The sequence below is a fragment of the Sarcophilus harrisii genome, chromosome 1, assembly GCF_902635505.1.
Source record: "Sarcophilus harrisii chromosome 1, mSarHar1.11, whole genome shotgun sequence".
Taxonomy (NCBI): domain Eukaryota; kingdom Metazoa; phylum Chordata; class Mammalia; order Dasyuromorphia; family Dasyuridae; genus Sarcophilus; species Sarcophilus harrisii.
Genome location: NC_045426.1, coordinates 336052150 through 336066515, shown reverse-complemented (window position 1 = coordinate 336066515; position 14366 = coordinate 336052150). Strand labels below are relative to the sequence as shown.

At 33.0% G+C, this 14366-nt stretch overlaps 1 protein-coding gene across 4 annotated transcripts in view; it reads right to left on the bottom strand.

Moving 5' to 3' along the window:
* Positions 1 to 14366, bottom strand: part of CREBBP (CREB binding protein) — a 163647-nt gene that overhangs the window by 56154 nt on the left and 93127 nt on the right. For all 4 annotated transcript variants that reach the window (XM_031945613.1, XM_031945614.1, XM_012543160.3 and 1 more), the window contains exons 6-7: positions 3077 to 3319; positions 2298 to 2397 (exon numbers count right to left, since the gene is read on the bottom strand). In XM_031945613.1, the coding sequence (XP_031801473.1) occupies positions 2298 to 2397; positions 3077 to 3319 (343 nt within the window). The remainder of the gene's footprint in view (positions 1 to 2297; positions 2398 to 3076; positions 3320 to 14366) is intronic.

Sequence of the window (14366 nt, the reverse complement as noted above, 5' to 3'; positions counted from 1 at the left end):
CTAATAAAATCTCTCACATTTGAGGACTTTAAAATGAAAATGGATGTCCCTTAAATACCTATCTTCATTTCCCCATTTCCAATTTTACCTTAACCTCATCATTATTCATAACCAGAAACACTAAAATTCATCTATTACCTCATCCTACTCTTCCATGCTGGCCCACATAAGCTATCTCTGCTATGGCCTCTAGTCCCTTCATGCCTGCTCCTACTGCTCTTTACTGGTTCTTTTCCTATGTATGTGACCACTTCTCAGTCTCCTTTACTGATCACAATTCATCCTTTACCTGCTAAATTAATGGTGTTCCCTAAAGCTCTAACCTACACTGTTTCTCATTACTTGAGAATAGGAATTGTTTTATTCCTTGTATTTATACCTTGTTGCCTAGTGCAGTATCTAGCACATGATAATTAATAAATGCTTAGTGGACTAACTGGTGATTTCATCAGCTTACAAGGTCTCAAATTATCATCTCCATGCATACGGATCCTAAATCCATCCATCTAACCAGTCCATCCATCCATCTGTCTGCATTATTCTTCTCAAATCTAATTCCATGATTACCAATTGACTGATGAATATTCTAGCCTCAATATCCTCTGAGGGACTTTAAACCTAAATGAACTCATGTTTTTGCTGAGATCTGAATTCTATTCTATAGTCATCTATTTCTGATGTATCCTTCGTGTTAGTCAAATAAACAACAGAGTCATACTCAATCTCTTCCTTTCTCTACTATTCAACCAGTTTCTAACTCTTGTATTTCTCATGCTCTCTACTCACAAGACTATCATTTGTCAAGATTATAATAAATGCTCCCAAACTAGACTCCCTGAATTCACTTCACTTTTCCATTTATTTTCCACAAAGATACCATAAGTCTTCATAAGTTACTACGTTTAATCATGTCATTCTCTTAACTCGAAAATTATCAATGGCTTCTTATTGCCTGAACAATAAAATTGCAAGCTCTTTAGATCAGCATTTAAAACCCTAAATAATCTGTCTGTAGCATGCCTTTTCAGAATTATTTCACAACTTATATATGTCCATTCTCTCCTCACTTCTACCTCTCAGATTTCTTCAATCTCTTTAAAAGTTGATTTTCCAGAAGCTTTTCTAGATTCCTCCAGTTTTAGTGCTGTCTTACTCCTATTAACTGATGATTATCTGTTTGCTTAATGCCCTAGTAGATAGCAAATTCCACGAGGGGAAGTATCATTTGAGGTTTCTGACTGGATCTACTCAGTACTTAGCCCATAGTGCTTTGCACACAGTAGTCACTTAATGAACCGAAGTGAAGGCAGAAAAATTTAGTGATTACTGCTAACAGAAAAACAAACAGAAAGGGCAACACATCATCAAAGAAATAATTATATCATTTTAAAAGAAAGTATGTACATATATATGCATATATATGTGTGTGTGTGAAATGATTTAGATACTAAATTATACTTTTCTATAATGATTAAATAGGAAATAATCATGAGTTGCTATAACAATTTATCTTTCTAAAATGAAGTGGGAAGGGGCAGACTTGGGATACAGAGGCAATGAGTCAAAGAATACATATAAGGGGCTTTGGTACTCTTAAAACATTTATACCTCAAGAATTCAAATTCACCTCTTCGAAATAGAAACCTCTTTGGAAAATTGTGTGAAAAGAGTCCAGTACCAACACAGAATTGTCTTTTTTTCTAAAACCCTTTTGCTTAATACTCTACTCCTCATTTCCATACATGTACTCTACACCTCCACTAATGGACACACACACTTTTACAAAATTTGCCCTAGAAACATACAACCTAATAAATGACCTTTCTTCCCTCTGTTATCCTAAAAGATCTGATTTATCTATAAATGTTTTAAATTAATATTAAATTAGTTTTGAAATTTTAAAATTCTGTCAAATATGACTAATAACAATCATCCATAAAAAGAATGCATGTTTTCAAATAAAAAGCATGTTTCTTCAAATTCCAAATATCTAGTCCAGTTCTGAAAAACCTCACAACCACAAAATGTTCTAAAGCTGCTCCAATAATGAAATGTCATAACAATGAATTTGACAGAAGATTCCGAATTGTTAAACTCTAAGCAATATTCTATTCCCATTTTCATTCAACAACAACATTTCTTCCTTTCTTATTACTACTTATATACAAATTAACTTTTCTTACTGGTTCTAAACTTCTAGATTTACATTCTATAATACAATAATCTTACATTATTCACAATGCATATAATTATTATTAATTTATGAAAACAAGAATCAAATGAGTAATAAGACTTACTTTGTTGCTCCAAGGGAAGTTGGAAGAGCAGTTTCTGAAATCAGATTTGGTTGTTGGTCTGTTGCAATCCCTCCAGTTGGAATGGTCATTGGATTAGTACCTTTGAGAAAGAAAAATTAAACTAATAAATTCTAAAACTAATTCTATTGCTATAATAATTATATTTAGTCATTATTACATTGAATATGTTAATTCAACATTAATAATGCCAAATTTTATTGAGAATAATTAAAAGTATCAGATGCTGAGTTCATAACCAGGTCTCTCGTAAATCCACTGTTGCTTATTCTATGCTATTGCTGCCACAAAAAGTGAAGCTGTCATACAACTAATTAAAATTAGGATAAGAACACAGATCTTCTGTTAGTTTCTAGATGAGTGTTTCCAAACTAATCATTTTTACTGACAAATCATAACCAGCTAACAAAGACTGACAAACCACAAATAATTTCAATAGTGAACAGATTGTTTGCTGCCTCTTACTAAATTTATTTTACTCTATCTCCATGTGTAGTTATATGAATATATAATATTAGATTCAATAATATAAGCAATGGAGAGTTCATTACCAATACCAAACTGAAGCAGCAAGGTAAATAAAAATTTTTAGTGTATTTATTCCAATACATCTTTTAAAAGATATGTTTTCATTTATGAATAAAACACCCAAATTCCATCAAAAGGAATAATGGCATGGATACTAGTGAGAATTGAATTGAAGTTGTAATTCAGTTCACTGCTACTGGACTAAGAGTATCTTTTCTGATTTCTTCACCTACCCAATGCATTCAGAGTCCTCATCTGCTGGTGAGTTTGAGGTTGTGCTGGTTGCTGGCCAGATACTTGAGGCTGCAACTGTGTCTGTGGTTGGTTGCCATAGGGTAGTCCAAGAGCAGCATAAGCCCGTTGCATGGAGCTGGGATCAATTGGATTGGGGTTACTTAAAGTAGGAGTATTCTGTTGGCCAGAACCAACAGAACCAATGGTATTCTGAATTCCACTTGCTGGAGATCCCAAGATGGCTATTTAAAAGAGAGGGAGAAAGAGAAGGTAAAAGGTCAAAATAACTTTTAAAAGGCCACAATATCACTAATTCTTAATAAAATTACAAGAGCACAAAAACAAATTACTTAATACTAAAACACAACTATCAAGGAAAAAACCACCCATGGAAGGAACCTTCCCAGATCTCAAACTACATTATATAACAATCATCAAAAAATCACTTAGTACTAGTTTTAAAAAAAAGAAATAAAAAATCAATCAGTGAAAGGAACTACATAAGCAAAAAAGAAATGCAACTAAAAATACTGGTCCATTATTAGAAAAATATCAGAAGGCATATCATCAAAATAAATCTAAAAACTATTAGATGCTCACTCAATAAAAATTTATGGCAAAACTAGCAAACAGACTGGCACACAAAATAAGGAATTTTGAATACATAAAAATATAAAGTTTACATATGAATGAAGTCAATAAAAAAATAATGGGGAAAATATTTATATCAACTATAATTCACAGAAGTTTGAGGTCCAAAATAAAACAAAAACATATTAATACAAGACATACCCTAGTAGGGTTGGTCAAAGGACATAAATAATTTTCAAATAAGATTGAAAATCTTAACTCACAATAAAATGTTCCAAAATATTAACAATAAAAGTACAAAACCAAAAGAATTAAGATGCAAATTGGCAAAAAAGGAAAAATAATGGAAATAGTCAATGATATTGTGAACAAATAGGCACACCAGTTTATTATTGTAAGAAATGAGAAGTGTTACTAATTTAAGTCTTGACTTTACAACTTTTGACCCAGATGAGGACTATGCATATATGCTTAAAAAGGTTACAACATAAGATAATGAAATTATACTCAGTAACACTCTATGTTACAGAAAAGAAACCAACACAAAGCTGAAGTCCATTATTATGGCAAACAACTCGGAGGAGGGGAACACCTATGACATATAATGTAAAGCAATATTACCATGCACAAATAAATGCCAAATATAAGGAATTTGAAGACATATTCGAAAGCCCCATAAAAACAAATGCAAAGTAAGCAGAACCAAGAAAACAATAAACATAACTATAATAATATAAAGAAAAAGGGTACCATAATAAACCTTAAATTTAAGTACCCAAAGGATTGAAATAAAAAAAACCATACTTCTTCACTTACAGGAGAGTGAAGGCAGGAGACAACTATTAGAAAATATAATTCACACTTTCTGACTAATTGTTTTTCTTTATCACAAAGAAATGGGGGAGTAAAATGGCTATGATATAAAGATAAATGTCACCACTTTTTTGTTGTTATTGTTTGTATGGAATATGTATAGGAGGAGGGGCTAAGAAGATTATGTGTATATATAATACACACTATATATATTTACAGATATAATATACAGCATGTACATATAATGCACACAACAATATGCATATGCAATGTTGTACACACACATGTGCAAATGAAATACACTGATATATTTCAGTATTCTGTGACAAAATCTAGGCAATCAAACTAAGAAAACTCAATTTAAAAAATTTTTTTTCAATAGTATTATTTTTCCAAATACATGTAAATATAGTTTTCAATATTTGTTTTTGAAAGATTTTGTGTTCCAAATTTCCTTCTTCCCTTCCTTACCTCCTTCCTCCCAGGACAGGAAGCAATCTCTAATACAAGTAAAATATATGCAATTCTTTTTTTTTTTTCTGCAGACTCAACAAATTCATTTTTTTTTATTTTGAAAAAAAATTTTTTTACATTATCCCTTTCACTCACTTCTGTTCCAACTTTTTCCCTTCCTCCCTCCACTCCCTCCCCCAGATGGCAAGCAATCCTATACATGTTAAATATGTCACAGTATATCCTAGATACAATATATCTATTATGCAATTCTTTCAAACATATTTCCATATTTATTGTGGACAACTCAAATTTCTGTGAAATGTTCTAGCCATTCTAAAAAACGATTAGGACTATGTCTAAAAAGTAATATCTAAGAGTGCATACTCTTTAAGCCACCAATATCAATATTAAGTCAATAGTTTAAAGAAATTAAAGAGGTAAATGACTTAATACATACAAATTATTTATAGCTTTTTTTTTTTTGGTAGAAAAGAATTGAGAACTAAGGGGGTATCCATCAAATAGGGGAATGGCTGATATATAAACAGAACGCAATATATGTTACACTGTAAGAATGATGTAGCATGGTAGTAGAGGAGAAAAAAGAAATTGGGCACAAATTCATGCAAAGTGAAACACACTATATCAAGAGATCAATATATATAGCAAGACTGAATGACTTAAAAGTTCCTTAAAATTGAGAATTTAAAGAAAATTAAAAGAAAATATAACTTTAAATTTCCACACTGGAAAATGCTATAAAACATGAAATCATATTAAAATGATTTTATTAAGAATTATTCTTTTCAGGGAAGTTTTCAAAAGAAATTCGAGTTATTACTAATAGAGAAATGCTAATTAAAAATTGTTCTGAGTTAAGATGTCACATCTTAATTGACAACTGACAAAAGCAAAATGATAAATGGTGATTTTTTTTTTTGGGGGGGGGGAGAAGCATATTATTGTATTACTGGTGGGGTTGTGAACTCGTCAACCTATTGTAGAAAGCAATGTTAAAAGCTACTAAAATATACGTGTTTTTTAACTCACTGATATCATTATTAGGCTAATTCCTCATTTCCAAGAAATGGGGGAAGTTCCTATTTGCACAAAAAACTCGTAAATACAAAGAACTGGAAACTAAAGGGAATGTCCATTAAATGGAGAACAGCTTAATAAATGTCTGTAATAGAATACTATTATTTTGTTCAAAAAGATGATTTTAGAGAAACATGAGAAGACTTTTGTGAAATGATGCAATGAGATGAGCAGAACCAAGAAAATATATTACATCAATATTGAAAAAACTAACAATAATAAAAAACTTAACAGGATTACTGATGAAGAATGTTACTCATTTCAAACAACTTCAATAATTCAAAACAAATATGAAGCAGCAGAATCAATAAAAGGAAAAGGTGAAAATTTTTTCCACCTAACACAATTTAAATCAGTAAAAACATCTATACAACTCTGAGATACAACTTCACACCTCTCAAGTTGATTTAAGATGACAAGAAAAGAAAATGGCAAATGTTGGAAGGGATGTGTAGGAACACTGGAACACTAATAAATCATTCATAGAGTTGTAAACTGGTCCAACCATTCTGGAGAGCAATTAGGAAGTATGTCTAAAGGGCTTTGACCTAACAGTCTCACTACTGGCCCTGTATCACAAAGAGATCATAAAAAAGGGAAAAGAACCCATATGTACAAAAATGTCAGAGCAACCCTTTTTGCAGCAGCAAATAACCAGAAACTGAGAGAATGTCCATCACTTGGGGAATGGCTGAATAAGTTATGGTATATGAATGTTATAGAACATTATTGTTCTATAAGAAATGATCAGCAGGATGATTTTCAGAGAAGCCTGGAGAGACTCACATGAACTGATGCAAAGTGAAATGAATAGAACCAAGAAACACTGTACGCAGCAAACAATTCAACAATGAGATGATTCAGCCACAATAGACTTGTGATGGAGGGAGCCATCTGCATCCAGAGAGAGGATTAGGAGGACTGAATATGGAACACAACATAGTATTTTCAGCCTTTTTCCTATCGCTGCTTGGTTTTTTCCTCATTTGATCTGATTTTTTTGGGGCAGCATGATAAATGTAGAAATATGTTTAGAAGAACTGCACATGTTTAACCTATGTTGGATTACTTGCTGTCTAGGGGAGAGAAGGGAGAGAGGGAGAAAAATGTGAAACACAAGGTTTTGAAAGGGTGAATGCTGAAAACCATCTCTGCATATATTTTGAAAAATAAAAGCTATTATTAATTTTTTTTAAAGAAAAAAAAGTCTACCACTTGTTGAAAGTCTGCTCTCAAGACCAGCAGATCCCCACAAGCCAGGTACAGCAGCAGGCTATAGGGGCAATTGAATCTGCAACAATGGCAGTTTCTGGACCTTTCAGTCCCCCAGAGTAAGACTAGTCACAAGGAGGTTAGAGGGAGCCTTTCCCAGCAGGGGGGTAAAGAAGTGTTACCTTGCACATACATGATCAAAGTTCTAGAATGAGAAGAAGCAATTAGCAACAGCAAGGTCCCTCCCTCATCAGAGCTCTAGAACAAAAAAGTACTTGTGTCACTCACAAACCATGAGAAGAAGAGGTACATCCAGGGATGGTTAAGAGCCAGTGAAAAAGAATGGAGATGGTTTGGCATGTAGACCTCAAGATGATGAGTAACATATAATAAGGTTGGGGCCAAGTTTTAGAGAGCTTTAAAAATCTAGCAGAGAAGTTTATATTTTTAGTTTACCTCAAAGACAAAAGAAAGCCTTTGATTTTATTGAGTAAGGAAGGCCTTTAATCACACCAATGCTTAAAGAAAAGTATTCTGGCAGTTGTATGGAGGACAAGTTAGAGTAGGAAGAGATTTGAAGCAGGGAGACTTATTGAAAAGCTACTGCAATCTAATTTAAGAGGGACATTTAGATAGGTTAACTGCTTGGGGAAGAGGGTTTGCTTGTATCTCCACAGGTGGAGAAGGAATCAGATGGGTGCCAACAAGGCCGTATTCGCCTTGTCCATCAGAGAGAAACAGAAAAAGAGAAAAACCTCTAAACAAAGGAGAAGATTTAAGAAACATCTGACACTGAAGGAGCATGGCTGACAACGAGACTGTTAAAATCTTCAGGAATCATTGGATTTCTAACACAAGAAGAGACTGTTTCAAGTTCTTCAAAACAAAGGAGAAGATTCAAGAAACATCTGACACTGAAAGAGCATGACTGATAATGAGACTGTTAAAATAACTTTAAAATCTTCGTGAATCATTGGATTTCCTAACACAAGATGAGACTCTTTCAGTTCCTGAAAACCAACAAGAATCACTGGATTTCCTTGAGATGAAAAATTGTTGATGAGACTATTGCAGTACTTCAGGGCCTACAGGAATTATTGGATTCTTGGCACATGAACTAATGGACAATGGATTCCTTTTGGACTATTTTTAGAACTTATGGACATACATAATTCTGTATGTTGATTCATGTTATTTGTTAACATTACTACTAGCCTGTGTTATATTGCTATGTGATTATGTAACTATGTGTAATGCCTCCCATATTGATGGATTTATGTACACCTTGTTTCATACTTGTTTCAATTGAGTCCATTTAGAAACCCGCTAATCTGATTTGATTTTCTATTTTCCTTTGTTTTCACCTCCCTTCCTGAGATGTCAGGGAGGGCGTGACCACCTTATTTTTATGTTCCAGCGCCAAAAGGTTGGTGTTTTTCTTCTTTAAAATATAAGAGTTCTCTCTGGGAGAGAGGTTTCTTGGGGAGGTTTTCTGGAGGCAGCCTAAGTTTCAGTTACAAGTAAATAATGACCCAAAATCGCAGCCAGCTGATAAAAGTTCAGATCTTTTATTGTATCCTTCAATATAGGCTGGTTAGCTCAGAGGCCTATCTCTCTGCTTGCTTCCAAGAGCTCTTGCAGCTTTGTCCTTTGCTCCTGCCTCTGCTTTCTTCAGCTTCCAGCCAGCATGAAGGTGAAAGTTGTAATGAATCTCTCTTGCCTGGGACAGAGGATTTGTGGGCTTCCTCCCAGAGTGCTCCTCTCCGACCCCTGGGAATGTTCCCAAGAAACTCTCCCAAGCTCTAAGAGTTTCCTCTATATATATGATCTCCCAAAGGTTAACTCCTCCTTCTGGAGGCAGGGATTAAAGGAGGTGTGAATTCAGATATCTCTTTCTAAATCCTGAAATCTCCCAAGCATGTGAACTCCAATGAGTACTTTAAATATTTCTTGCTTCTTCTATGAGCTCTCTAAAGGTGTGAATACAAGCATTGTTTCTATCAGTTGTACTTAGTACCTTGTTTCAAGTTCTGGCCCAAAATATCTCCTTCTAAGATCAAATCAATCATATTGAACCATGCTAAATTAGATAATTATTGTCTCTATCAACTCTAATGGCTTAACAGTTTGTAAAGATTCCAACAGGACATGATAGTCTATACAGAAAAAAGAAAGTGATTTAGGATAGGGCAGTTAGTGAGTACGACTTAAATGATGAGTAAGAAAAAGATATGGAGAAAGAACAATAAATAGGATAGGTAGAAAGAGAAACAAAAGAAAGAATATGATAAAAACCCAGAAAAGAGAGTAGTTAACATTGCCGAACAAAGCAGAAAGATTGAGAAGGCTGAGAACTACTACTTTTAGTTAGGGCCTATGAATAAGTAGCCCAGTGTGGTGCTAAACTGTGGCATTAATTATAACTGCTAAAAGTACAACCTCCTGTAGCATGTACCTTTCATAACTTATCACTAGTATTGGAGGTTTCAGAGATATGAGACAGAGACACTTATCACAAGGCATTTTCATAAAGTTGGAGAACAAGGAGCCAAAGCTTAAATTTTAATGCAAGATTATCAACAACTCATACTTACAAATTTTCATGATTTGTAAATTGTTTTTCCTCAGGACAATTTAGTGAGGTTGGTTTTTATCTCCAATATACAGATGAATTGTCTAAGGTTACACAAGTTTCAAGCAGAGTAATAAAATTGAATTGTCCATCTCCAATTGCAATGCTCTATTACATCTGCTTCAAATCTATGAAAGCTTAAGTTTAAGTGTCAAATGAATGTTAATAGTTATAAATAACAATATATTAAACAAGAAAAGAATAGTTTAGGGCTGTTACATGACCTTTTTTTTCTTGAGCTAGAATATATCTTATATAAGGACAGAGACTATTATTTATTTACTTTAAAGCTGGAGGGAAAGTTTAGTGCCCATAAAATACTTAGGACACTGATCTTATTGGAACTATAAGTTAAAGCATACTTTAATTGCTTTTGTTGCTTGAATTTATTAATTTGATCCCTTCAGTAGACAAAATTATTAGTTAGCTATACCACAACAGCATCCCCATCTCCATTGTAGCTCTTTTTAAAATGGCATTGATTGCCAAGAGATAGGGGGAAAATTGACAGGTTATCACTTGTACTCAATCCTTTACAACCTCAATAAAAGCTTTTGAGATATGGCAATATAAACACTTTCTTTGCTGAAACTTAAATTCCATTCCAATCATTACTATTCAATACTGTTATTAGAAAAGCTAGCTTTGGCAATAAGAATTGAGAAAAAGATTAAAGGAATTAGAGTAGGTAATGAGGAAACCAAATTATCACTCTTTGCTGATGATATGATGGTATACTTACAGAACCCCAGAGATTCTACTAAAAAGTTATTAGAAATAATCCACACCTTTAGCAAAGTTGCAGGTTTCAAAATAAATCCATATCAGCATTCGTATATATATATCACCAATAAAATCCAACAGTTAAGAGTTACAAAGAGAAATTCCATTTAAAGTAACTACTGATAGTATAAAATACTTAGGAATCTATCTGCCAAGGGAAAATCAGAAACTTTATGAGCAAAACTACAAACACTTTCCACACAAATTAAGTCTAATCTAACCAATTGGAAAAATATTAAATGCTCTTGGATAGGTTGAGCGAATATAATAAAGACGACAAAACTGCCTAAACTAATATATTTATTTAGCGCTATGCCAATCATACTCTCAAAAAACTATTTTAATGACCTAGAAAAAAATGACAAAGTTCATATGGAAAAACAAAAGGTCAAGAATTTCAAGGGAATTAATAAAAAAAAATCAAATGAAAGTGGCCTAGTTGTATCAGATCTAAAATTATATTATAAAGCAGCAGTTATCAAAACCATTTGGTATTGGCTAAGAAATAGATTAGTTGATCAGTGGAATAGGTTAGGTTCAAAGGACAAAACAGTCAATAACTTTAATACTCTAGAGTTTGACAAACCCAAAGACCCCAGTTTTGGGGATAAGAACTCACTGTTTGACAAAAATTGCTGGGAAAGTTGGAAATTAGTATGGCAGAAACTAGGCACTGACCCACATTTAACAACATACACCAAGATAAGGTCAAAATGGGCTTATGACCTAGGCATAAAGAATGAGATTATAAATAAATTAGAAAAACATAGGATAATTTACCTCTCAGACCTGTGGAAGAGGAAGGAATTTATGACCAAAGAAGAACTAGAGATCATTATTGATCACAAAATAGAAAGTTTTGATTCTATCAAATTGAAAAAAGTTTTTGAACAAACAAAACTAATGCAGACAAGATTAGAAGGGAAGCAATAAACTGGGAAAATGGTTTTACAGTCAAAGGTTCTGATAAAGGCCTCATTTCCAAAATAAATAGAGAATTGACTCTAATTTATAAGAAATCAAGCCATTTTCCAATTGATAAATGGTCAAAGGATATGAACAGACAATTCTCAGACAAAGAAACTTTAATTATTTCTAGCCATATGAAAAGATGCTCCAGGTCATTTTTAATCAGAGAAATGCAAATTAAGACAACTCTGAGATACCACTACACACTTGTCAGATTGGCTAGAATGACAGAGAAAGATAATGCGGAATGTTGGAGGGGATGTGGGAAAACAGGGACACTAATACACTGTTGGTGGATTTGTGAATACATCCAACCGTTCTGGAGAACAATATTTGGAACTATGCTCAAAAAGTTATCAAACTGTGCATACTCTTTGATCCAGTAATGTTGTTACTGGGCTTATATCTCAAAGAGATCTTAAAGAAGGGAAAGGGACCTGTATGTGCAAGAATGTTTGTGGCAGCCCTCTTTGTAGTGGCTAGAAACTGGAAACTGAGTGGATGCCCATTAATTGGAGAATGGATGAATAAATTGTGGTATATGAATATTATGTAATATTGTTCTTTAAGAAATGACCAACAGGATGATTTCAGAAAGGCCTGGAGAGACTTACATGAACTGATGCTGAGTGAAATGAGCAGGACCAGGAGATCATTATATACTTCAACAACAATACTGTATGATAATCAATTCTGATGGACGTGACCATCTTCAGCAATGAGATGAACCAAATCAGTTCCAATGGAGCAGTAATGAACTGAACCAGCTACACCCAGCAAAAGAACTCTGGGAGATGACTAAGAACCATTACATAGAATTCTCAATCCCTATATTTTTGCATTCCATTTCATTCATTCATTTCATAAATTTTACTGAGAAGCATATAAAACGTTACACACATAAAATATATACCCAGGGGAATAATGACAATATAAGGTCTCTAACAATAAACACAACGAATTTTAGCTGGATTTGATTAAAGAACTCATAATCTGGTGAGGTAATCATGCCCAAGTTTAAATTTAAGAAAGAAAGGGAAGAGGGAGGGGAAAAAAAGATAGGCAACTAGTTTAGAAAGAAAAACAAGGCACAAAAGTAGTAGTACTTAAGTACTTGAAGCATTTCCAATGGAGAATAAAATTGTAACTTATGAATTGTTACTTAAAACTTCAAATCTATTTCTGTTTTACAACTTACTAGACTTAAATGATTTAAGGTAGACTTATATTAGTATTTTTGATCTCAACTTTATTCCTTAAGTTCCTTATGTCTAAAAACAACAAATATATATACATGGCAAAATAATTCAAAAAAGGTTTAAATGGTGAGTAGGGAAAAAGGTGCTTCTAAAAAGCACATCCACTAAAACCTCTCTTCAAATAACTGTTAATTAATATTCACTAATGCTGTATCCTGAAGAATCTCTCACCTTCAGGGAGTTCTAAAGGGAGGATAACATGTAAATAATTAAATATACAGAAATATAGATATAATATAGATTAAAAGGAAATCTACTTCTTTGCCAACTTCACTTCCACAATTCCTTGAATTTAATGCCCCCCCCCAATTAATTTCCCTTCCATCCCCTGACAAATCTAAGATTTGATCCATGCCTCCGTTCTTTTCACCAGATTCCTTAGAACCTGGAAAGTAGTCAATGAATAATTTTGATCCCTATACCTCCTAAAGCTTATTCTTAAGCTTTCCTTTACAATCTACTTTTCACTGAATATTCTGTAAAGAAAAAAGATCAGTGTATCAAGATACCTAAAACATAGTTAAAAGCACCCTTTAAAATGTCTGTACAGACAACTGGAAGTATTAAAGAGATCATTAACATTCTCTCACCCAGCAGACCAATCAAAAGTATAATATGCAACCAGTACAGAAATGCCTACCTTCCCCAAATTAACTTCAAAGAATTTTTAAAAAATCCTTGTAATTACACAAAACATTTTAATTTCTAATTTCTAACAAGAAAATTCAAGTTCCACACTCATCAAAAGTCATTCAACCCAATTCTACACACTATGCAGCCCATTATTACAAATGAAAAGTTAAGTTCTTAATTCTCATTTTATGACAAATACACAGATCACAAATGGGTTATGTACAATTCCTTTAAAATTATCTTTCTAAAGTTTAACATACTCAAATATTTAAATGCTATAGCTACTAAAATATTAACGTGTTAAGCATTTGTAATATGTCACTACTTAAGACAGATATCAGAAGAAACCAAATCACAAAAAGTCTCAACATTATTTAAAATGTACCAAAGTAAAATCCAAATGATAATTGCATATAAAAAGATACTATAATAAAGAGGTATGTGGTCTAAGAAGGTTAAGAGTGTTCCATATAGAGTAGGAAACATAGCCTTAGGCACATAGGATAGCTAGAAAGGTAGCATGGTGCAAGAGGCAAAACAAAGGCTGAAAGAAGAATGTTAAAGGAACTTCTAAGCTCCTCCTTCTGGTTATCTAAACAGATTTCTAACAAAAGAAAGTTACTTTAATACTCACTCCTTTAAAAATTGAAGGCATTTTTTTTTTACAAGAAAGGGGGAAAAAAAGCTGCTTGATGTTTTTTCAACTGTTCTTTTCCCTTTCTATTATTTAAAAATAGGAATGCTTCAAGATTTCTGCCTTAAACACTTAAAAAAAAACAACTAGGAGTTAACTAAAAGATAAATAAAATTTAAACTAAGAAAGAGATAAACCTCTTCTTGAAA